Source organism: Myotis daubentonii, chromosome 13 (genome assembly GCF_963259705.1).
Source record: "Myotis daubentonii chromosome 13, mMyoDau2.1, whole genome shotgun sequence".
Classification (NCBI taxonomy): Eukaryota; Metazoa; Chordata; class Mammalia; order Chiroptera; family Vespertilionidae; genus Myotis; species Myotis daubentonii.
In genome coordinates this window covers 62,246,024-62,269,100 of record NC_081852.1, presented here as the reverse complement: position 1 = coordinate 62,269,100, position 23,077 = coordinate 62,246,024, and the positions used below count along the sequence as shown (strand labels likewise).

The 23,077-nt window shown below is 58.4% G+C and overlaps 3 protein-coding genes across 17 annotated transcripts in view; 1 reads left to right on the top strand and 2 right to left on the bottom strand.

The window, feature by feature from the left end:
• Positions 1-1,609: 1,609 nt before the first annotated feature.
• UROS (uroporphyrinogen III synthase) lies at positions 1,610-13,020 on the bottom strand. 8 transcript variants are annotated; one of them, XM_059661744.1, is made up of 11 exons: positions 12,760-13,019; positions 9,695-9,780; positions 9,468-9,590; positions 7,935-8,031; positions 7,434-7,595; positions 7,072-7,146; positions 5,612-5,686; positions 5,303-5,383; positions 4,036-4,121; positions 3,234-3,364; positions 1,610-2,390 (listed from the first exon to the last, which is right to left on the bottom strand). In XM_059661744.1, exons 2-11 carry the CDS (start codon positions 9,752-9,754, stop codon positions 2,333-2,335), a joined length of 948 nt encoding a protein of 315 aa, XP_059517727.1. In that variant the 5' UTR covers positions 9,755-9,780; positions 12,760-13,019; the 3' UTR covers positions 1,610-2,332. The 8 variants fall into 8 exon arrangements, with proteins under 8 accessions (XP_059517727.1, XP_059517724.1, XP_059517726.1 ...); XM_059661741.1 differs by having other exon boundaries at positions 3,234-3,332; positions 12,760-13,016; XM_059661743.1 differs by having other exon boundaries at positions 3,234-3,332; positions 9,468-9,551; positions 12,760-13,014.
• A 258-nt stretch (positions 13,021-13,278) lies between these two features.
• BCCIP (BRCA2 and CDKN1A interacting protein) lies at positions 13,279-21,960 on the top strand. 3 transcript variants are annotated; one of them, XM_059661752.1, is made up of 7 exons: positions 13,279-13,479; positions 15,176-15,250; positions 15,757-15,837; positions 17,390-17,479; positions 18,339-18,526; positions 20,018-20,192; positions 20,615-21,417. In XM_059661752.1, the coding sequence occupies exons 1-7, from the start codon at positions 13,312-13,314 to the stop codon at positions 20,687-20,689; spliced, it is 852 nt and encodes a 283-aa protein (XP_059517735.1). In that variant the 5' UTR covers positions 13,279-13,311; the 3' UTR covers positions 20,690-21,417. The 3 variants fall into 3 exon arrangements, with proteins under 3 accessions (XP_059517735.1, XP_059517734.1, XP_059517733.1); XM_059661751.1 differs by lacking the exon at positions 20,615-21,417 and adding an exon at positions 21,512-21,960 and having other exon boundaries at positions 13,280-13,479; XM_059661750.1 differs by lacking the exon at positions 20,615-21,417 and adding an exon at positions 21,509-21,960 and having other exon boundaries at positions 13,280-13,479.
• DHX32 (DEAH-box helicase 32 (putative)) overlaps positions 21,919-23,077 on the bottom strand; it is a 20,607-nt gene continuing 19,448 nt past the window's right edge. For all 6 annotated transcript variants that reach the window (XM_059661738.1, XM_059661737.1, XM_059661735.1 and 3 more), the window contains one exon: positions 21,919-22,256. In XM_059661738.1, coding sequence (XP_059517721.1) covers positions 22,085-22,256 — 172 coding nt within the window. In that variant the 3' untranslated portion in view covers positions 21,919-22,084. The remainder of the gene's footprint in view (positions 22,257-23,077) is intronic.

Below are 23,077 nucleotides of genomic sequence, written 5' to 3'. Positions count from 1 at the left end.
CCCTGGGAGACCGTCCGTGTTTCACAGGCGTAGGCCTGTGGGTGGGGTTCATGCTTCCTCCATGAAGCATCCTGGGGCTGTGCCTGGCTGGGGGAGGGGGGGCAGGTGAGGGGGCCCACAGTCACTGCCCTGCACATCTCTGCCCAGAAACATGTTCGACTTTGAGGGCATGGTCGACAAGGTGGACGTGGAGGTCATGATTGCCATCGGTGGCGGCTTATTGATCGCCTCGTTTTTCCTCATGTGCTGCTTCCTCTGTCTCTACTGCAAGCTGGCCAGCGCCTTGAGGTGAGTGAGGTGGGTAAGCGTGAGAACACCCTCCCATGGGACACCTGGGGCCGCGCCCTGTGAGTCGGGGACAGCGGGAAAGCTTCAAAAGGCAAAGGCCGGGCTTCTCAATGGTTAGCGTCGACTTCCCCTCCCTCTCCCTCTCCCTCTCCCTCTCCGAAGTCAATAAAAACATATCTTAAAAAAAAGGCAGAGGCAGGTGAGCATGGAATCCTGGCTGCCCCACCTCGGGGCTGGGCTGAGCTCACACTGAGGTTCTTGGCGGGCGGGCGGGCGGGCGGCTGGTCAGCGCTGTCTGCTGTCCGGAGCCTCGGGGGCTGCCCCTCTGGGGACTCACCCTGGCCGCCCTGAGGCCGCAGGGCAGCCGTGTGCTCGGGTCCCTCAGAGGCGGCTCCGGCGGCCGCCCCTGCCCGAGCTGGGAGTGGGCGGCGAGAAACAGGCTGTACAAGGAGCCTAACTTTGCTTTTTATCCCTGAAGGAAACTCTGACGGTCAGCGGCATCCGCCGCAGGGGCAGGCGGCTGGGTGCGGAAGCTGAGAGGCTGCCTCCCCCCAGGACGGACGGGGCCCGGAGCGCGCTGCTGCGGAGCCTGTCCTGAGAGGTGGGCCCCGCGTCCCCCACGGGCTGTCCTGTGAAGTACAGACGTCCATGCCGAGCTCAGCTGCCTCCTGACTCTTCTTTCCAGGTGGTTGGCCCTGTGGGCAGGAGCTGTCCTGTCCCCGGTCCCCAGGCACCCAGCACAGGCCAGCCATACGGGTGTCGGGCAGCGACCCGAAGTCACCTTAGTCAGCCGGGTAACCCTTTCCACCAGGTAAACCTTGAAACGCAGACCAAGCAGCACCCGAGCGAGAGCATTTGCTCATTGACCAGCGCGGACTGCTCTGGGGCAGCAGCTGTTCTGGCTGCAGTGGAGACACCCAGGAGCAGGCGCTCACCTCCTGACTGGAGCTCAGGGCAGGGGGCCCCTGGGAGGCTGGCTCTGCGGCTGTTTTCGTCCCCCCCCATCCCCCAGGCGGGGGGTCAGAGCGGTGAGAGAGCTCCGTGGTGTGCTGGGTCACTGGGGCTGCTCTGTTCTGTATGGAAAACCTCAGAGATGCGCGGTCACTGGGCTGCTCACCAAGGTGAGTTGTTGGCCATCAGGATGGAGGGCTTCACTTTCTTTCCCACCCTCCGCCCGAGACCCCAAACCCTACAGAACATGCACCTCTCCTGGTAGAAAGCAGCCCGCCCCTGACCGCGTGGGCCTGAGTCACTCACAGCCAGCCGGTTCCATCCTGTGTCTGGGATTTGATTATAACAGAAAACCTCAAAATAAGAGTGGTTTAAACAAAGCAGGAGTTCACATTTCTCTTCTATTCAGGAAGTCCAGGGCAGGCTAGTTAGCATCCACGTGTCCCCTGCCGTACTGAGCCTCCTTTCTCAAGGTCACCCAGGCCCCAAAGGGCTGCTGGAGCTCCAGCCCTCACATCTGATTCCAGGAAACGCAGGCGGGTGGGGCCCCTGCCTGGCGGACTAGGCTGCGCTTCCGCTTTTGAAGGAAGGCTCTGTGTTTGACTTACATTTCCCGCTCCCAGGGCGGCACTGAGGCCCTTTTTGTAGGATGAACAGATACTTCACACACAGCAGCCTTCACTCACACAGGCGTGTTGGTTCAGACGTGGGCACATCCGTCCTCCCCCAGACACCACCTGCCCTGGAAGCTGCACAGCCACCCCGCCCAGTCCCACGGGGGCCAGTGTGGTTCCTGGGACTTCTTCCTGCTGCTGGAGGAAGCACGCGCTGGGTGAGGGTCCGAGGGGCCTTGGTGGAGGAAAGTGACGTGCACGGCCGGCCGCCAGCCCAGGTCCCCTCCTGATCGCTGGTGCCGGTGGTTCCATCGGGCACGAGGAGGCGCTGGAGGGGGGATCCTCACCCCCTGCAGGCAGCCCCCCTTGTCCTTGGCCCACAGGAAGGCCGGGCTGGCCGCCTCAGCTGCTGTGAGGCTGGAGCGCCGTCCGGATGCCTGCGGCCAGGGCTTGTGGCGTGGGGCTCTCGGCAGTGCAGCTCACGGGCAGGCCCTGGGCGGCCAGGGCGCGCGCGGTGGTGGGGCCGATGGCTGCGAACTGCAGAGGAGAGAGAGGGGCTCAGTGCTCTGCATGTGAGAGCTTATAAATGACAATACTCCCCGACTGGACCCCGGCTTTATAGCAGCCAAATGCCTTCCCCTCTGCATGTCATCACGGCCTCCCCACCGGCTGCAGGATCCTGCTGGGTAGCAAAAAGGTCTCAGCCTGGGGACCACCCCTTGGCACATCCTCGGAGCCTCGAGGCCCTGGGCGGGGTCGGGGGAACTCAGAACAGAGTGTGCGGGATGGTGGCTGGACCCCTGGGAAGTGGGGCAGTCAGACCAGGGCCCTGGAACAAGAGGGTTACTCCCTCCACCTGGGACCCTGAGACACCCCCCCCCCCCCAGGTGTGCGGGGACACGGGCGCTGAAAGGGGAAAGGCCTCCATTCTCACTCAGGAGGCCGGCAGTGCTGACGTCCGTCCTCTAGCTCGGGTCACACCCCAGCCTCCCCTCAGGCCCAGCTAGTTCCAGCCCCGCCCCGCCCCAGGACAGGCCCACGAGGCTGCGAGGACCTGTGGACGCCAACCGTCTGGTCCCTAGAAGGGGGAAATGCCCGTCCCTTCCAGTGAAAGACAGGAGACGGGGGTGAGCGCCTAGAGCAGCTCCTCTCAAGGTGTTTAGATGGAAGAGGGGGTCGGATGCCGACCCTGGAGCTGAATGCGGAACTGGGCTCAGAGGCCCGTGAGCTGTCCCAGAGCCCAGCCAGGAGGGGGCGCTGCGAGCTCGGAGCGGGGCTGGGGTCCGCCAGGTCGGGAGTGCTTCACTCTCCATGGAAACTCAGGATGGTTCGTAAAAAAAGCTTAAATCTGAAAAAGACCAAAAGCACCGAGTTCCTCACCTTGATTTGCTCGATGCTGCTTCCAGAGAGCTCCCGAATGTGCTTGAGGCTGTACGTGAGGCCAGAGGGGCTGAAAAAGGCGATGCTGGCCGGGATGCCCTGGGGAGGACCAGAGCAGTGCCTTGCTGGTGCTGAGGGAGAAAGCCCCCCAGCTCGACTCCAAGGACCCCCAAGCCCCCAGGCGGGCCCCCGATGGGTGCTGGCACGGCTCCTCCATGGAGAGGACTCAGACGAGGGGGGTTTAGAGAGGGGGTGCGATCGAGAGGCTGGCACAGCTCCTGGTGGTTCTGTGGCCCCGGTCCGTCTGTTTGGCCAAGGACACAGGCACCGAGCAAGCCAGGCAGCAGTGGAGCCTGCTCCCTGCCAACAGCCCCTCCTTCCGGAAATGAGCAGACAGCAGGCAGACGGCCTCCTCTGCTGGGGAGGCCAACAGCACGTCCACCTGCAAGCGTCTACTGAACCTGGGTGTGGAAAGCGTCCATCCCTCACACGGGCGCCCGCCCGCACTCCCCCGCGGAAGCCTGCAGCAGCCCCGGCTGCCAAGTCCACCCAGACTCCCAGCCTCTCCCGACAGCCCCTAGGCCCTGCTATGAGCATCCCCAGGCCCCGTCTCTCAGGCTTCCAGGCCTCAGGTGCTGTTTAACCCCGTGAAGCCAGCACACGGTCTGGTCTATTCCCAGCTCACAGACAGGGAGAACACCTCCGCGAGGCCTCGGCTGGGAGGGGAACCACGCAGAGGCCACACCTCACCTCCGCCTCCACGGCGCCCGCCTGCCCGAGCCCCCCTGGAAACGGTGCCCACCTGCTTGGAGTAGTAGCTGTCCAGGGTCACTTGGATTCCCGGGTGGGGGATCTTCCGATAGACAATGATGCTTTCCATGGGAATCCCTGGACACGATCAAAACCGGGAAACAGAGCTATTGCCCTGGGAGGGGCCATGAGTCAGGAGCCTACGGGCATCCCTGCTTGGCCTCCCAGGCCACGTGCTCCTGGATGAGCCACTGCCCCCCAGGAACAGACTCTGAGTCCCACCCTGTTCCATTCGGGGACTCAACATCCCCCGGGTCTGCAGGGAGGAGGGGGCCCAGAAGTGACAGTGTAAGTGTCAGTCACAGGCCCCAGGCAGGGCGGCCACTGGGCATCAGGCTCAGAAATGAACGGGACATAACACCTCTCAGGAGGAGCCAAGAGTCTCAGCACCAGCAGCGACGCTCACCCTTTCACCCCAAACCCAAGCAAGAAACAGGCATGCCAGGCCTCTGGTTCATACGTGGCCCCTAGGGCGCCCGGGGCCACGCTGTTTCTCCTGTTCTTGTTCCAAAGGCCAACGCCCTTGCTGGTCCTGTTGCCTCGAGCCCTGCCAGGGCCCCGGGCCGTGTTCAGAGACAGCCGCTAACACTGAGAGCTGGTCTCGCCCGTGGATCCGGAAGGTGAAGGCTACAGGCCTGCGATCGCCCCGGGGACTGCTGTGTGGACAGCTGCCTGGCTGGGACGATGGGGGTGACGTTATCATTACAGGTCTCGGCTGCTTCGGAGGCCAGGGCCGTGCTACTCACAGACGCTCAGGCAGCTCTGAGGCGGGCTCTGTTCTACCCATTTCACAGGCCAGAGCCGGACGCAGAGGCTGTGCCTCCCTGGCTCACACCCTGATGCAGTCCGTTCGGTCTCACCCTGAAGGTCACACTCCACACCGTGGTGACGCCCCCCTGGCCCAGACCCGCTGTGACAGGAGAAGGTGTGCAGGTGACATCTGCCAGCACCGCGGGATTCCTGTCTGGGTTAGAGGCTCCAGGGCGCGGCTGGTTCCGGACAGTGAGCCCGGAGCCAGGACGGAGGGGAGCGAGCCTGGAGGGTGAGCTGCTGGTGCGCCCGCCCTCGTGGATCATCCTGGATGTCCTCTCCGTGCGAACCCTGCCCAGGTCGCCTCCACCTCCTCCTGTGACACGCAGTGACCACATGCGCCTCACGCCCCACCGGGCCCGGTCCCTGCAGTCTCTGCAGCCCTAACCACGGCCACCCCGGAAGGCTCTCGCGGACCCCGAGAAGCAAGGAGAAGAGCTCGCTGATACCTTTGTCCTTGAGCATCTGCGGCAGCACTTCTCCCTTGAGGGCTCCACAGGGAAACAGCAGAGGCAGTGCAGGCGGCTCCCCTGTGGACACACCCGCCTCAGCCCAGCCCAGCCCAGCCCCATCCCCGAATGCTCTGTGCCGAGTTCGCGCTGCCTCTAGTCCCTGGTGTAGGGCAGCGGAGGGGGCTGGGTCTCAAGCGCAGACAAGGGCCCAGGGGTGGCTTACACCGCGGAGAAGGCCCCAGGCCCCCCCCCCGCCCCCCCGCGGGGCGGTTCCGAGACCCACACTTGGGGGCCTCTCCTACTCACTGGAACAGATCCATTCCGCGAGCTTCTCGGCGTTCCCACTGCTTTCTCCTTCGGCTTCCAGGCCAAGTTTCTTCACTGGAAAACAGCAGACACGTCTCCCGTGGCTGCCAGAGCCCCTCTGCTCCCGGGCTGCCCTTAATGAGCAAACACCAAGGTGTGTGCTCCACACAGAGTCCCCGAGGCCGGCCTGGCGGGGGGGGCCGGGCTGCTCTGATGGAGGTGCCGGTCCTGGCCCCAGGCTTCCTGGGCCTGTGGCTCTGGGTGACGCTCCAACTTCTCTGAGCCCCACTGAGCGTGTCCGTGGGGGGAGACACAGCAGGTGGGGCTGCTTTACGGCTGCAGGCGATAGAAGCAAGCTGCCGGCCCTCTCCCCTCTCCCCTCCGTGAGCTCCAGAGGGAGGTGGTCTTGGGTCAGGTGGGAGCCTTTAGGATCTGCGGACAGTGGAGAGGCCTCATCCTGGGAGGCAGCGAGCCAGCCCCTCCAGGAAGGTGGGGGCTGACGTGGCGGGAGGGAGGGAGGTGCTGACCAGCTGCCAGGCCTGCAGGTGATTTAGGGGGAGGGCTGTGTCCCCCACTTTCGTGAGCCTCCTGCTGCTACAGCCCATCCCGGGCGGAGCACTGGTCACCCCGCTGAGGATGGTGAGGAGGGCTGGGCCCGGGCGGCAGGGTCAGTGAGGAATGTGGACCGTCTCTGAGAAAGGAGGTGCTCACACGAGCCTGGCGAATGCCAAGCTGCTGCTCTAAGGTCAACACGCCAGCCTTTCATTTACATCATGACCAGCGCTGAGCCCAGAAGTCACAGGCCGCTGTGACTCCGTCCAGGAACCAGGCCCTGCCTGTGCTGTGGTGCCGGCCTCAGTTGGGTCGGGACGGGCTCAGTGCACCCGGAACCTTGAGACCTTCAACGGGGACGCAGGTCCGCACAGCACAGCTGCCCCCCCCCCCCCCCCCCCCCGCTGGCACCACAGGGCGTCTGTGTGCTTCTCCCTGCGCACCCGGCCGCGGGGGCCACCTGAGCCTCCTGCACTGGGTCGGCTCAATCCCAGCCCCGCTTCTCCCCGGAGCCGGTGCGGAGGCCCAGGAGCTGAAAGGTCCTGCTCTAACCCCGGGGCTGGTTCCCCGGCAACAACCTGCCCCAGCTTGAGGGCCTCCCAGAAGTCAGCGCATTAAAGTGAATCATGAACTTGGCGGAGGTGCTGGAGGCTTGTTATGAATAACCAGACACCCTGTTCATCACCTGGAAACATCAAGTTCTGGGAGCTCCGTGCAGGAGCAGGGACGAAGACTAAATGCACAGGGTGTCCCGAAACATGTGCATGCACACTGTGAAGTCACAAAGGCGGAGTTTATTAAATACATTTCAGCTGTGAAGTGTGTATACATTTTGGGGGACACCCTGTATTATGAATCACAACATCACGGTCACGGTTTTGGTGTTTATTTTTGCCCCGATTGCTTACCTAGAGAAGCCGTGGCATTTCCAACCACATACACCGGCTTAGTGTTCCATGTTTCTCTCAGAGACTTTTTCCAGACTGGAAAACATGAAATTACATGTGTGTCGCAAAGACCAGAGGCCATGAGGGCTGCTGCCCCAGGCGCCTGTTCATCCTAAACCTTGGGAGCAAGGCAACCTAGTAATACCCGAACCTAAAGAGCAGCCCCCCACACTACCCCCCCCTCCACTGCTTGCGCTGTCCATATCTGCAGGGTCGCCCGCCCAGGCCCTAGCTCGCTCCAGTGCAAGGGATGAGCCACGGAGGCAGGTATCCTTGGGCCACTTTACAACAAGGAAACAGGCTCAGTGAGGTCAGGGACTCACCAAGGTCGGAATGACCCCCTGAACCCAGGCCCAGCTCACTGCAAGCCCTTTGGGTAAGCACCACCCTGCTGCCTCCACTCATCACTCTGACGGCCAGGCCTGGCTGACTGGCTCCATGGCCTTGGACTAGTGCCCACTCTTGCCAAGCCTCAGTCTTCTCATCTCTGAAACAAGGACCACAGGGTGTGTGCCCCTGGGTTAGAGGAGATGATGACTGCAAAGTGATGGAGCCTGGTATACAGTAGGCACTCCATAAACGTTAGTGCGAAGGTGTTCCATCGGACAGACCAAGCTGGCGGCTCGGTCTGAAGGCTAAGGGGTGGATGTGTCCTGTGTGGGACAGCAAGAACGGCTTACAGAAGGCCATTTCCTGCTCCCTCCAAAGGCTACACAAACATGAAATAACTCGGTACCTAAATACCTTAGAGCTAAGAATCACTGCAGCGTTCAAACCTGATTTCTGGAATCCAGTATCGCCAACGGGAGGAATCCTGCCCTCACCTTCGCTTTTCCCATCCTGCTCCAGGCTCAGCTCCACCGCTTCCACTGCCCTGGGGCTGGTGAAAATGAGCCCTCCGTAGCCTTCCGGACGCGACAGCTGCACACCAAACCCAAAGGCACTTTGTGATGAGCTCCACATTACCCAGAATTCCAAATGCTCACACGAGTGGTGGGCAAACTAATCCGTTCTGTCCATCCATCCATCCGTCCATCTATCCATCCATTTATCCGTCCACCCACCCGCCACTCAGCACTTACTGAGAGCTGGGTGTGTGTGCCTGGCCCTGTTCTAAGTGAATTCATTATTTGTAGCATCTCCCTCAAGTGGCTCAGAGTCAAGGGGAGAGACAGCAGGTGCTACGTAGGGTGTGGGTGTGATGACCAGAGCAGGGCACTGGGACTCCGCCTGGGCAGGGGGTGCAGGCCGGAGGCAGACTTGACCTGTATCTGTAATAAAACTGGGCTATGTACTGGGGTGGTGTCCAGGCTGAAGCCCTGACTTTCAAAGACATCGGTGATACAACCTGCTGCCCCTTTCCTCGGAGCAGACTCCGGGCTGCTGTGTACACCCCTGCACGGAGTCTGTGAAAGTGCCTGGGAGATGGGGCTGTGCTCACCCCTCGGGTTAAACTCAGGCGGGAGAGGCTGCGGGAGAGGCTGAGACGTGGCGTGCTGCCTGCATAGCCAGAACCCCTCCCTCACGGGCAGACAGGCTGGTGGTGAAGGAGAGGCTGCTGAAGAAACTGGAGGACTTTTCTGAGCTGAGGTCCTAGAAATGATCTCAATGGTGAAGTCTCTTGTTCCCTTTTAAAGCTGGTTGTGGAAAAGCAAACCAACAGAGCCTCGCCCACAACCCAGGGCACGGAGTGTGGCAGGTGCCACTCGATATCCGCTGAGTTCAACGAACACCGGATATTCAGCTCAAACGGAACGAGGAACCAGGAAGGCTCTTCTGAGAGCGAGGGGCGGGTTGGGTGCGGAGGGCAGGAGGGTGGGCCTGGTGCTGCTGGGCACTGCGCCTTTAACCTGAAACCTCTGGCCTCACTGGACTGGGCAGTGTGGGTCCCTCCTGCCCGGGTGGCAGAGCCGAGGCTGCGGGGACAGGTCCTGGTCTGGAGCCTCAGCACTGCCTCTCGTGTGCCAGAGGCCTGGGCCAAGCTGCCCGCTGGGCCTCCATCGCTGGCAGGGAAAGGAGCGCCTACATCCCGCCTTGCAGAGGTCAGGGGTGGGGTTACCTACACGCCGCCTGCAGAGGTCAGGGGTGGGGTCAGAGGGCAGGTCTGAACTGCGAACAGCGCCCTCCCCACCGGCTCTCCCGCCGCCTCCAGGTCAGGGTGAGGAGCTGGTAGAGGCTCAGGTGACCCACAGCCGATCTGGGGCCGGATCTGGAGCTGATGGGGTGCCGCCCACTTGAGAAGTTGGGCAGTAAAATGAGGGAAGGAAGAAAGCCCTGGGCTGGGGCAGGCACGGATTCTACAGAAACCAAACGTGTCGCAGGTAGCCATCACGGTGCCCAGACACCGGCAGACCTACCTTCTCCCAGAAAGTGGGAAGGGACAGAAACTCAAATGACAAAACAGGGATCAAAGTGGCTTCCAGTCCGTGCAATCCTAACTCCTGCAGACGAAAGAACAGGTTCTGGGTTGGCCAGGCTGCCTGAAGGAGGGCAAGGGCTCTGGGTCACGTCTCAGTTCCGGGCCCCCCCCACCCCCACTTCACGGGTGAGCGTTGTCCCGGGGCCCGGCGCCTCGGGCACTTACCCTGACGTACGGGTCCTGGCCACCCTCCTCCTTAGCGTCCTTCAGCAAAAGAACCTTCATCACTGCCTGGCGGGCTGTACAGGGCGCTGTGACAGAGCGGGGACACGGGCCTTAATCAGACCTCAGACTCCTCCTGGGCCACGTGGGTGGACGGGGCAAGGGGGGAAGGTGGCCCCACGCACTGACTCAGCGTGAACGGGCTGGTTCCTGCGGAGACCCTGTCACTGATAAGGCCGAGGGACAGCTGCTGGCACTTGATAGTGCTTGGAAGGCAGATGACAGCCCAGGGGAGAGCCAGCGTCCCAGCCACATGTAAGGCTCAGGGGGGAGAAGTGCAAATTCTGGGTTGTATCAATAGGTAGAGACATGGGAGTCTCATATTGGAAGGAAATGAGTACTTACTTCCATTTCAAAATATACTAAGTTGTTTGCTTGTAAGCTCCTTAGGAAATAATTTTGACTTTTCTACATTTTTAACATATTTTTATTGATTTCAGAGAGGAAGAGAGAGAGAGATAAACATCAATAAGAGAGAATCATTGATTGGCTTCCTCCTACATGCCCCCTACTGGGGATGGAGCCTGCAACCTGGGCATGCATGTGCCCTGACCGGGAATCGAACCATGACTTCCTGGTTCATAGGTTAATGCTCACTCACTGAGCCACACTGACGGGCAACTTCTCTACTTCTTAAAATGATGTTTTATAAATGTTGTCAGTATCATGAAGTAATCTTTCAAAAGTTTTCTAACAACCTAGAACACAATTTGTCGCTACATATTTAAAGCCTTATGTACTTCCTGTCCTTTCTGTAATTCCACATCTAAGAATAACCACTAAGGCGGTACTCACAAATGTGTGCCAAGATTAACATAAAGATGCTCGTCTGGTATTCCTTTATTATTTAACACATGCTTGCATTGATTTCAGAGAGGGAGGGAGAGATAGAAACCTCTATGCTGAGAATCATTGACTGGCTGCCTCCTGCACACCCCACACTGGGAATCAAGCCCGCAACCGGGCATGCGCCCTGACCGGAATCAGACTGTGACCTCCTGGTTCATAGGTCAACGCTTAACCACTTAGCCACACGGCCGGGCCCTTCATTATTGAGATATACATGGCACACAGCTCAAAATGAACTGCTTTGTATCTAAGCAACTGAGTAAGCAAATGAGCATGAAATTACGTTCTCATTATTGCTGCTGTCGGGCCCTTGGCTACAGTGGGGCTTTGGGAAAGTGGGCAGGATGGCTTCTGTCACTGCCTGGAGTGACTCAAAGTGAGACTCGGCAGGAATGAGCAGTCGACCTTTCTGCGCTGGTCACTGGTGTCAGCCTGGCTGGGCCAGTTCCCTGCATCCCCCTGTGCGAACCCAAGAGCTGCCGGGAAGGTTTTGGAGAGATGATGAGGTCCACAGTCAGCTGACCTTTAGTAAGACAGGTCATCCTACACAATCCGGGGGGGCTGCCTGGGGCGGGGGAAAGGCCCTTGGAGCAGACGGAGGCTCCCAGGGGGAAATGCCTCCTGTGCACCGCTTCTGCCGTGCCCTCCACTACGGATTTGACTGGCCCCAGAGTTGCACTCAGTCTCCTAATACAGATCCCCTGCTGGTCCCGTTTCTCTGGTTGAACCCCGAATGATAAGCCTTCCAATTTGGGGTCCCCGGAATCTGGTGTGTCACTGAGTGGCAGGTACAATGTGGCACTCTCTGCTAAAGCACACATCTTTCCAGGGCACACAAAGCAAGCACCTACTGCAGGATTCCAAAGTAGAAGCTTACTGCTGGGGGGAGCAGGCATTCGTGTGGCCACAGATCGCTACTCAGCCCTACCATGTCCCCATTGGAGAAGCTCAAATACCAGGAGCCAGTCGCTCAAAGGCTTCCTGTAACGGTGATAACGGAAGCCCATCAGGGAGGTGTGCATGATGTTTTGGGGGTGGCAGCACCATTAAGTGCTAGGAGGTGCCGTGGGAGAGGGGACTGGGATGCTGCCAGCTGGTTACCTCTCCAGGGTAGAATTACTGAGCAGAGGTTATCATCACTGTTCTGCTTAAACCTCCCCAGCAGCGGCCGCCTCACTGCTAGGGCAGCTGAGTACATATTTAGAATCACATGCACCCAGCCCACTCTCCTAATTTTACAAAGGAAAAAAAAGAAAAGAAACGGATGTCATCTCTAATGACTGACTTCCTTTCTAATTGTCTTTACAATGGGCTGCGAACTGCTGGCCTGGGGGGTAAACCTAGCTGGTCAATGAATTTTATTTAAATATTTTAAGGTTGTAAAACTCAAGGTATTTCTTGTAAAAATCCAGAATTCACCCCCCAGGCAGGTTTGGCTCAGTGGTTGAGAGTCAAGGTCACAGTTCAATTCCTGATCAGGGCACATGCTCAGGTTGCGGGCTCGATCTCCAGTAGGGGGGTGCAGGAGGCACCAATCAATGATTCTCCCATCATTGGTATTTCCATTCCTCTCTCCCTCTCTGAGATCAATTAAAACACACACACACACCATAAAGGCATAGGCTCTGCAATCAGGCAACCCCATCATAAAAAGAAACATCCAGAATTCCAGGTTCTCTTAAAATGTAAAAATCTGACCGCACCGGGCCCTTCCCACGTGGCTGCAGCCTCAGGTACACCGAGCTGGCCCCAGTGCCCGCCACTCTGTCCTCCCCAAACAGGCTCTGGTCTGCAATTCGGATTTCCCTACTGGCCCTGAAGCATTGCCGGCCCACCCCTGCTTTTCAGCAAACTTTCAGGTCAGGAAATGGGCTTAAGGAGGGTCCGCTAGGGGTAGGCATTCCGTGCTTGACGAGGCCGAGCCACCCCTGTGCTGGGGGACGCCCGCGCGGTCGGGCTGGGCCTGGCGTGGGGACCTGCACGACCCGGGGCCCTTCCATTGGAGTCCATCACTACCCCAGGCCACGGCCCACACTCAGGCCTGCGGCGGCCTCGGTTCCGCTCCCGACTAGTCCTGCACTCGCTAGCGCCCGGGTGGGTGGGCCCCCGCAGGTCCGGAGGCCTGTGTCCTCGTCCGTACGGTGGGCGGCGACACCTACCTCGCCGGGCTGGTGAGGCCCGAAAGGTAGGAGCTGGGGCCCTGCCCAGCCCGGCGCCGGCCCTAGGAAGTCGCCCAGGCGGGCGGGGTCTCGCGATCCCAACCTGAGGCTGTGAGAACCCGAGCGACCAGCGGTGGGCGGACCCCTCACCACGTGGCCCGCGCTGCCATGGCGACGGCCCGCGCCAGGCCCGGGTACCACCGCCTGCTGCCCCGCGGCGCTCACAGCTGGAGCTCGCGCATGCGCAACGACACCCAGGCCTCCGGGGCGCAGCCGCGGAGATGGGCCGAACCATTGAGCCAAGGGGGGGGAGCCTTGGGGGGCGGGTAAGGAAGGTGGAGGGAGGATGGAAAGGGCAAGACAGGACCCAGAACCGGACCTGACCCTCATGCATCATGGCCGTAGAATCCCGCAGGGATGCGGGGGCTGTCGCCGACTCAGCGCTGAGGTTCTACATGGTTTCTCACCCCCTCGGCCTGGAGGGGTGGGTGGGTCCGGAAGGGCGTAAGGACGTCAGGGCGGCGGTTGCGCAGGCGTAGTGAGCGCGGCAGCATGGCGTCCCGGCCCAAGCGGCGCGCCGTGGACGGGGGGACCCCACAGATGCTCGGCGACCCGGTCCCGTGCCACGAGGAAGAAGAGGACGAGGAAGTGGAGGACCAGGACGACGACGACGAAGACAGCGACGAGGAAGAGGATGAAGACGACGAGGTCGTGGACGAGGTGAGCAGCGCCCGCGACCCCAGTTGGGCTTCCAGCTGGGAGCGTGCTTTCTGGCAGCCACGGCCGATGAGTGTGCGGGGCGCTGGGCACAGCGACTCCCCTGCCCCCGAGGGGCTGCGGGCGCAAAGGGCTCACTCCGGTTCCATTCGGTCTCCTCGCGCCGCAGCCGCAGCGTGACTCTCAAAAGTTACACCCGGCCGGGTCTCCCCCTTCTCCCCAGAGGAAAACCCCACACAGCGCTGGCTTTCAGGGGCGTCATTTTTAAAAAGGTCTATACTTGTGTCCTTGGTTTCGGAGAGCAAGGTAGAGGGAGAGAAACGTCCATGATGAGAGAGAACCACGGATCGGCCGCCTCCCGCACGCCCCCCACTGGGGATGGAGCCCGCATCCCGGGCCTGTGCTCTGGCCGGGAATCCAGCCGTGACCTCCAGGTTCCTAGGTGGATGCTCAGCCACAAAGGCCAGCCGGACAGGAGTTTGTTTAATATTTTAAAGGACGACATCCAGACCCGAGTCATGACAGTTTGCTATTTGGTTTAGTTTGCTGATCACATCATCCGGCCGAGCTGACTTCCGAGCCGGGGTCCAAGGCTGTGCAAGGACCTTGGGCGAGGCAGCAGCCCCGGGTGCTTAAACCCGTGCACGTCAGCACGGACGGCACGTGTCAGTTTGCTTTTCCTCTGCCGTCTCCGCCAGCCCAGACCCTCATCCCAGCACCGCCACCACCGGAAGTGCGGGCAAGAGCACTTTTCACCGGAGCCCCTGGTCAGTGCGTCACTTACCGGGTGCCCCAGGCTCGATCCTGGGCAGCGTTTGAAAGCACCTCAGGTGTTGTTTGTGGTGTGAAGTGATCCTTCCCTTCACTTGTTTGTGGGACATTTCAGTGGCGTCACCTCCTAGCTCGTGTCCTGGTGGTTTTGCAAATGCAGATCAGGGACCCAGCTACACACCTGTTAGTCCCTGTACTCCTGCCCTGGAGCCCCCGCAGGTGCTGTTCCCCGGGCCAGGGACTCTCCCGTCCTCGGTTCCCAGCTCACTTGTCGCTTCTCTAAGGGACGCCTTTCCGGCCCTGACCCGTTTCCAAGCTGCCACAACACCGTGCACCGGGTCTTAAAGCCCGAGTAGGTGCCGCTGTACGTTGACTTGAGTGTTTCCTCAATGTCTGTATGTCCGCCTACTTTCTGAGGGCAGGGCCCTTCAGTCCTCCCCTTTCCATCTGAGCCCGGCACAGTGCTTGGGAAGCGGTGGGACCAGGCGGCACCTGTTTGCCAAGTGAAGGAAGCAGAGCCTCAGGCCCAGGCAGTGCAGGGGCTGGTGAGGTGAGCCTGTTGGTTGCTCCCCCTTCTTGCAGGCAGGTGAGCTCTCTTGTGCGCCTGCGGCTCACCCCGAGCTGGCTTTCCAACCGGAAACCTGGCCGATGTATGTTCCTCCGGGCTTTTGTGTCCAGTGAGGAGGTGGTATGAGGGGTTTTGTAATTTGTGCAGATGCAGCGTTGATAATGTTTGCCCGCCTTGTCGGCTGGACAGTTGCAGTTCTTTATGTAACCTTTTCTTCTTGTCCTTTTTCTGCATGTTCTGTAGCTAGAGTGAGAGCCAGAAAGAACAAAGGTCGCGGGAGGAGAAAAGCTGCAGTGGGGCACGATGCCTGCCGTGTCTGGAGCGTTCTGTGTGATGATCTGTTTTGTGTGTTATTTACAGGAAGTGAATGTTGACTTTGAAGCTTATTCCATCTCAGACAACGATTATGACGGGATTAAGAAATTACTGCAGCAGGTATTGCTTTTTACTCCTTATGCGTAAACTTGCTCTTCTAAGAAAATCCCGCCCGTCAGCACCAGCTCTGTCGGCATGCTCCTCTCTGCTTTAGAATTCCCTCCCCTCCTCCCTCCCCCCGCCCTGGTCCCGGCGCAGAAGGAAGAACTTCTCTCTGTGCTTCTGCCCCCAGCCCCTTCCTCCATGAACATAGTTGACTGTTCTTCCTCCTGCAACACTTTCATCTCCTAATTCCTTGGGCCACTGTTCTATCTTTTCCTGAGTCACAGCCCAGCTTTCTCAGGAGAGGAATTCTCACGTAGAAGTCGTATCCTGGCAGCACCTGCTGCTTCTACATTTTCCTTTGTCCATGGGAACGGCTTCTGCCCCCAGTAGAGCCGTTAGTGTCCTAGTCACCTTCCTGGTCAAATCATTGAAATGTCATGGTTTTTACTTGAGTATGGAAATTAGAAGTCATTTTAGATGTCGCACTCTGACTGTAATTTAAATTATTGTTTTTCTCTTAGCTTTTCCTCAAGGCACCTGTCAACACTGCAGAACTGACGAATCTCTTAATTCAGCAGAACCACATCGGGAGTGTGATTAAGGTAAGCAGGCAGCCGCGCTCATTCTGATTCAGTGGGTTCTTGATCCTGGCAAGTCCCTCCTGATGTATCGCCAGCGGCTGGACACTTCAGTCGGAACGGAGCAGGGAGACTGGGTTAGTAAGTGCCGCAGTGCGGGGAATGGAGGTGGAGAGGGCGAGGAGTGGGCTGACTCAGAAGGCATTTGGGAGATGAAATATGGTGGGCTGAGGCAGAGGGAAAAGGAGTCAGGCATGACTCCGAGGGTCTGGCTCAAGCAACCGGGACAGCGACATGGAGGACGATAGGTTAGGAGGGGAACCCGCGTTTGGACTTGTACATTTCGAGTTTGATTTGCCTGTAATAATGCAAATGAGCTGTTGAGCAGCATCTGGAGACTTGGGCGTTTTCAGTAATAGGAAACCCCACATGGGTCCCAGGGGAGGGCGCAGAGACCCCCGCCTCTTTTTTTTTTTTAATATATTTTATTGACTTTTTACAGAGAGGAAGGGAGAGAGATAGAGTTAGAAACATCGATGAGAGAGAAACATCGATCAGCCGCCTCCTGCATATCTCCTACTGGGGATGTGCCCGCAACCCAGGTACATGCCCTTGACCGGAATCGAACCTGGGACCTTTCAGTCCGCAGGCCGATGCTCTAGCCACTGAGCCAAACCGGTTTTGGCAACCCCCCCTCTTGCTGGGAGGAGTGTCTGGGTCACTGTCAGACGGGGAGGGATGGGCGATGTCCTTGTGGCCCTCTGCAAGGCCCAGGCTTACGAGACCTTCCATGCCGCTGTCAGTCTGCACACGGGTGGTGCGTGCGCCCCTCGTAGCGCGGGAGGTGGACGGAGCGAGTAGCTGAGTGTAAGGTGTTAGAGCTGTGGCCCGTGGCCCGTGGCCGGCGCTCCGTGTGGAGCTGTCAGGTGGTGTGGTCCTGTTCCCTGCCCTTTGCCCAGCTCACTGTTCGACTGCATTTCCTGCCGGGACGCTCCAGGCTGGACCCGGTGAGCAGGCCGGCCCTGGAGAGTAACCTGTCGTGGAGCTCAGCCAGGAGGTTCCGTGGGAGCCAAGCTCTTCATCCCTAGCTGTTTTCTGGATTTGCCATGTTCGTTCTCGCCTCTTTGTCTCTGCCTGAGAACAGGCGGCCCTCGGGCATCAGTCACCTTAGGAGCCAGGGCTGGCCCGCGCTCGCAGCACAGGACTTGGTGAGGCGTGTGGACCCACGGAGAGACGAGCAGGGCCAGCTCCTGCCAAATCGTTCAGAAAACGGACTGATCAGTTTATTTCATGAGGCCTTAGCTGTTCTGGACTTGTAACATGTTGAGAATCTAGTAAAGAAAACTCTTGTAAGTTAGGGCAGGAGAGGTCACGCAGAATGTGAAGAAAGGCACGTAATCAAGGGAGGCACAGGGCTGCGCACGGGGCCACTCCGCCGTTACCCAGGATGCTTTTCTGGGTGACAGTGATAAAACAGTTTGTGTTTAAACAGAGTAATGGGGCCTAGATTTCAGGCTTGGTATCCTATTTCTTCCCAACCAAGTGTAAATTAAAACTCCTTTTCTTTTCAAAATAGCAAACGGATGTTTCAGAAGATAGTGATGACGATGTGGACGAAGATGAGATTTTTGGTTTCATTAGTCTTCTCAATTTAACTGAACGAAAGGTGGGTCCCTTGGGGGCGCCTGTGTGGTCACCCTTAGGCCAGACGGCTTGTGTGACACACGTGAAGTGTTTCTGTCAGGCGGTGACGGTTGTTGTGAGGGCATGTGCACTTGTGAAGTCTCACCGTAACCTGTTTTCAAGTGAAGGTATTTTTTTGTGTTTTTTAAAAAATATATTTTTATTCAGAGAAGTAGGGAGAGGGAGAGATCGAAACATCAATAATGAGAGAGAATCATGGATCGGCTGCCTCCTGCAGGCCCCACACTGGGGATCGAGCCCACCACCTGGGCATGTGCCCTGACCAGGAATCAAACCGTGACCTCCTGGTTCCTGGGTCGACATTCAAGCCCCGAGCCACTCCGGCCGCGTGGAGGTGTTTTGTCTTGACTGGTGTGTTCCCAGTTCAAGTCCTCCCTCCCGCCTGGCCGGGTTGACAGGCGGCTGGAGCTGCCCCTGCAGCTGCTCTGTGATGGGCTGTGCTGCTCCCTGAAGGGGAGGGTGCTACTGACACTGACGGTCACGGGGTTTGCGCTCATCGCTCTTTCCTACTCACTGACGATTCCAGTGGAAAGTAAAAACCAGCTGCCTCCCCTCCTCACAAGGCGCAGGTGCACTCCGGTGTTCCATGGGCTTGCAGTGCCCTCCGCCATCCCCGAGGTGGACTAGCTCCTCCAGGCCCTCTCACCACGGTCATGGGTGGTGGTTCCTTCCAGGCAGAGTTACCCTGAGAGGCACACAGCAGTCAGCACTGAGGACGGCTGCTCTAGAGGCTGTGACAGCTGCCTCCCTGTGAGGAGCTGGTGCTCAGTCAGGTTCTGCCGGAAGCGGTGGCCTGAGTGAGGCCCGCTCTCTGCTTCCAGGGGACCCAGTGTGCGGAGCAGATTAAGGAGCTGACCCTGAGCGGCTGCGCGAAGAGCTGTGAGAAGAGCGTGGTGGAGCAGCTGGACAAGCTCTTCAATGACCCCGCCCGGCCCGTGGGCCTGCTCCTGAGCGAGCGGTTCATCAACGTGCCCGCGCAGATCGCGCTGCCCATGCACCGGCAGCTCCAGTAAGCGCCCGCCGGCAGGCTTCCCGGGGTCAGACACGGGACTGGGGGCGGGGGGGGGGGGGTGAATCCCGCCCCGGGCTGGGCGGCGGGGGGTGGGCGGGGGGCACTTGTCCGCGAGCTGCACACAGTCCTCACTATCGGCTTTTCAGTTTCAATCACTAAAGCTATTCTGACGAGTCCGTAACCTTAAAGAGTTCAGTGGTATTAAAGTAGGTGAGTCTCATGTAGACTTTTCACTCCTATTTGACCAGTTTTTCACCTTCCCTGGTAGATTAACATGAAAAATACTGAATAATTACAACAGTAACAAAAACTGAGTAAAATTTCTAAATTTCATTGGAATGTTCTATGACTAAGGAAACCATAGTCTTCATACCATATTTCTGGCTTCTCAGGGTTTTGTTTTTAAACGCAGTTTTAAGTTTACAAGAACATCTTACAGGTAAGAGGAGCTAAGAATCGGTATTGCCTGTGCTTTAATAGAGGAGGACGAGAACGCGGACAGGCGCCCTGCCCTCCCAGCCCCGTGTTCCCGAGGTCTCAGCACTCCTGGCTTCCTTAGTGGGAATGTGCGAATGTAACTGGAGGCTGGAAACTTCCCCCATTTTCCTTTATGGATTACTCGCCCCCCCCCCCCCCCAGCTCCTAGTGGGTTTTGTTTGTGTTGTCTTTTTTTTTTTTTATAATATATTGATTTTTTTACAGAGAGGAAGGGAGAGAGATAGAGAGTTAGAAACATCGATCAGCTGCCTCCTGCACATCTCCTACTGGGGATGTGCCCGCAACCCAGGTACATGCCCTTGACCGGAATCGAACCTGGGACCTTTCAGTCCGCAGGCCAACGCTCTATCCACTGAGCCACACCGGTTTCGGCGGTTTGTGTTGTCTTTTCCTGATCAGCTGAGCTCAAGCTTATCTGATTTCCTGGGGGTGGCCGCCTTCTGATCCCGTATAAAGGCTGAGTGGGCTGTTCCGCGTTTCCTTACGTTTTGTTTGCTGGATGCCCAGGATGATGCCTGCTTTTCAGGAAGGAAATGGAGGCTTCCTTGCTGTTGCGCTGACTGCAGAGTGAGGGTGTCTGCGCTTTGCTGTGTGCTTTGGGCAGCGCGGGAGAAATGAGTCCTGGACTCGCGTTGGAGACTGGAGCAGTCACGTGCTCCCATGGCATTGGGCGTGGCCGTGTGCCTTTGTGTGTTTCAATTCCATGTTTGCTGCTTTAAATCTCCAGGTTCTTAGTGTTAACTTGTGCACAGAGCAGGGATGCTGAGGAATCTGAGGTCCGTCACCCTGTTCTTTAGGAAAAGCCCTGTTAGAACAACGGGAAGTGCAGACGGCAGAGCTGAAGCTCACTGCTGGGCAAGTGTCAGACCTGCGTCTGCGCAGGGAGCCGAGTCCCAGCAGGAGCCCTGCCCGGCCTCCCTGCCTTCCCAGGGCCTGGGTGTGGCCGGGCTGGTGTCACCGGCCGGCAGCAGACCTGTGTGTGTCTTGTAGGAAGGAACTGGCGGAGGCACACAAGACCAACAAGCCGTGTGGGAAGTGTCACTTCTACCTTCTGATCAGCAAGACGTTTGCGGAAGCAGGAAAAGGCAATTCCAAAAAGCAGCAGAGCAGCCAAAAGAACGATGAGCTAATGTTTGCGAACGCAGAGGAAGAATTTTTCTACGAGGTAAGACGGTCTTGTTCCATGTATTTGTTTAGCTGGAACCTCCGGTTCTCAATTCGGTTCTCAAATTGTTCACATAAAAATGTCTCGGTTATTGAACAAAATTTCGGTTCTCAACCAGCAGCCCTTCCATGCTGATGTGACCAGTTGTATGTCTCTCAGGTGACGAGAGAGTGAGCGAGTCAGTTTACTGCTAAACCTCACCTTGTTAACATCTCAGGAAGTTGTGCTGGGAATATTTTTATGTTTACTTTTGCTGATTTGGTTTTCAAACAAGTTGCTTCTTGAACAGCCTTCCGGAACGAATGAAGTTCGAGAACCAAGGTTCCCTGGTATATAGGGATTTTCTTGACAAGAAGTCAGGACTCTCCCATTTTGTATCAGTCTTTCGAGTGTGGCCGCTCGGTTTTCCTCCTTGTCCCCAGCTGCTAGCAGCTCACAGTGCCTGGCGCGCACTAGGTTCTCACAGGTCATCACCGCCCCAACCCCACTGTTGGTGACGAGTGTGGGAGGAGACGATCATGAACCTGCTGGTAGTGATCAGGCTGATGCTGTGCTGCGAGAGCTGCGGCTCCCAACCCCTCCAGGAGGAAGGATGAGTCTGGGTTCAAGGTGGACATTGAGTCTGAGGGACAGCCATCAGCTGAGGTCCCAGCCCGTCGGGTGGACCCCTGCCCTCCCGTCTGGCTCCCGGGCCGCTCTGCCCCTCGTCCTGGATGTCATCCCGTTAGTGGGTTTCTGGCACTTTCTTTCCTGTAAAGGTAGCTGGTGCGCGATGGCCAGCCAGAGAGAGAATACCCTCCCCGTGCAGCCCTCCCCAGAAGTGAGCCTCCGAGGAGGGCCCTCTCCTGGGGTGGCCGCCGCCGCGTATTTCTCTGGAGACTCCCAGTCAAGACTGGCAGCGCTGGGCCTTTTCAGGAAGGAGACAGTGGGAATGAAATTTTGAGGCTACGCCCTGCATCTCAGGGTGCGTGTGGGTTTGAACACGGCTGGTTCTGCAAGCTTCCCTTCGTCCACAGCAGCTCTGCAGAGGAGGAGCTGGGGCGGTGGGAAGGCCTGCATTTGCAGGGTCTTCTTGTTAGAAGTCCAGTGTTGTGCCTGTCACTGTCCCTCTGTCACAGGTTGTGACTAGGAGTGACTTGAGAGTGGTAGACAGTGTAAGTGGGCGGTAGCTCCGTGTCACCGGCTGCTGGCTCACCTCCTGGAGGTGCCTTCTGCCAAGTGTCCCTTCGGGCTCCTTCAGCCCGTTCCTATGGAAACGCCAAACGGCACTTGCTCCGGTGGAGTGCGTGTTGCTTATTCACGTGTTTGTGGTGCAGAAGGCCGTCCTGACGTTCAGCTACTCAGTGCAGGAGGAGAGCGACTCGTGTCTGGGCGGCAGGTGGGCCTTCGACGACGTCCCGATGAAGCCGCTGCGCACCGTCATGCTGGTCCCGTGTGACCGGATGGGCGAGATCATGGCGGCGCTGGAGGAGCACCTGGCTGTCTAGCCGCTTCCCGCCGAGAGGGCGTGCGGTGTTTGGAAAATCACCAGAAAACCCAGTGGAGTTTTACTGAAAAACTCGAGACTTTATTTAGCTTTAGCTTCTCTACACAAAGTAGGGTTCTGTCGCCTGTGTCTGTGACACATTTACAAAATAGTGTTTAAAAAATTTTTGGTCAAATTATGAACGTTTGATTAAAAACCTTCCCCATAAGAAGAAAAACGTGGAGCAGTTATTGAAAGAACTCAATAAAAACGTCTATGTTTTATTTTTAAATAATATACAAAGTATGAGTTTGTTTCAAGACTCCTGTGCGGCTCAGAGGCTGTCCTCCCATGAGTCACTGGCCGGCGCCGGCCCCGCAGGCCGACTGGGCGTTCAGGGCGCGGCGCTCTCGGAGCTTCTGGGGCGTCACTGCAGGGCGCACCTTTGTTCAGTAGTTTCAGGGCACTTCTCGCAGGGCGTCTGCTCCCCTCTCGGGGCGGGGGCGGGGGCCAGGCGGTCCATGGCTTGCTGCAGGATGTCCTTGCTCTCGCTGGGGGGCAGGTTGCTGAAGTAGTACTGGGGCGCCAGCTGCACAAACCTGCGTTAAGAAATAGTGTTATTGGTGGGAGACAGCGAGCGTGCCGAGCCCTTCCCCGCCTGCAGAATCCATAGGCTGGCATGTAACGTGGGCTCCTCCGAGCCTCAGCCCGCTGTAGGGTGGCCCTGGCTGTTGTTTTTACAGAACCAACCCCCTAGCATTTCTAGGGCCGCTGGCTCTCCAGTGTTAGGCCACCACTCTGACCACCAGGGACTCTGTTCTTCCCCTCAGAGCCATCCAGTGCGAAGGATCAGATCTGATGCTTGGAGAACTCTGGGTGCTAAGAGGAGGGCCTTTGCCTCTCCCTCTTCCTAACGAAACCACCCATGTCCAGCTGAGTGGACAGCTGTCGCTTTCCCTTGGTTCCTGCCAGAGCATCACTCTGCCCACGTGGTGGAGGGACCTTCAGGACGGACCCGGCACTGTGCCAGCCTCCGAGAGGCCAGTCCCTTCTCCCCACTGCCCCTCCACACCCGTTCACTTGGCAGCCAGAGGGATCTTTAGGTCCATGAGATGCCACCCTTCTTAATCTCCAGCTGCTTTCAGTACTGCACTCGGCATAAACCATCAGCCCCACCGCGCTGGCCGCTGCCTACCTCAGTCCCCCCCCCCCCCCCCCCCCCCAGCTCAGGCTCAGGCGCTCATCTGCTGAGAGAGGCTGAGCTTATTCCTCAAGGCCTGCCCCTGCCGGCTCCTGGTCAGAGGCCTGCTGCTTTGTGTTTGTAACGGAGGCTCTGTGCTGCGGCCTCAAGGCAGGGCCTGTCTGCAGGGATCGCTACGTAGAAACCTCTACCGGAGCCTAACGCGTAGGAACCCCTCTC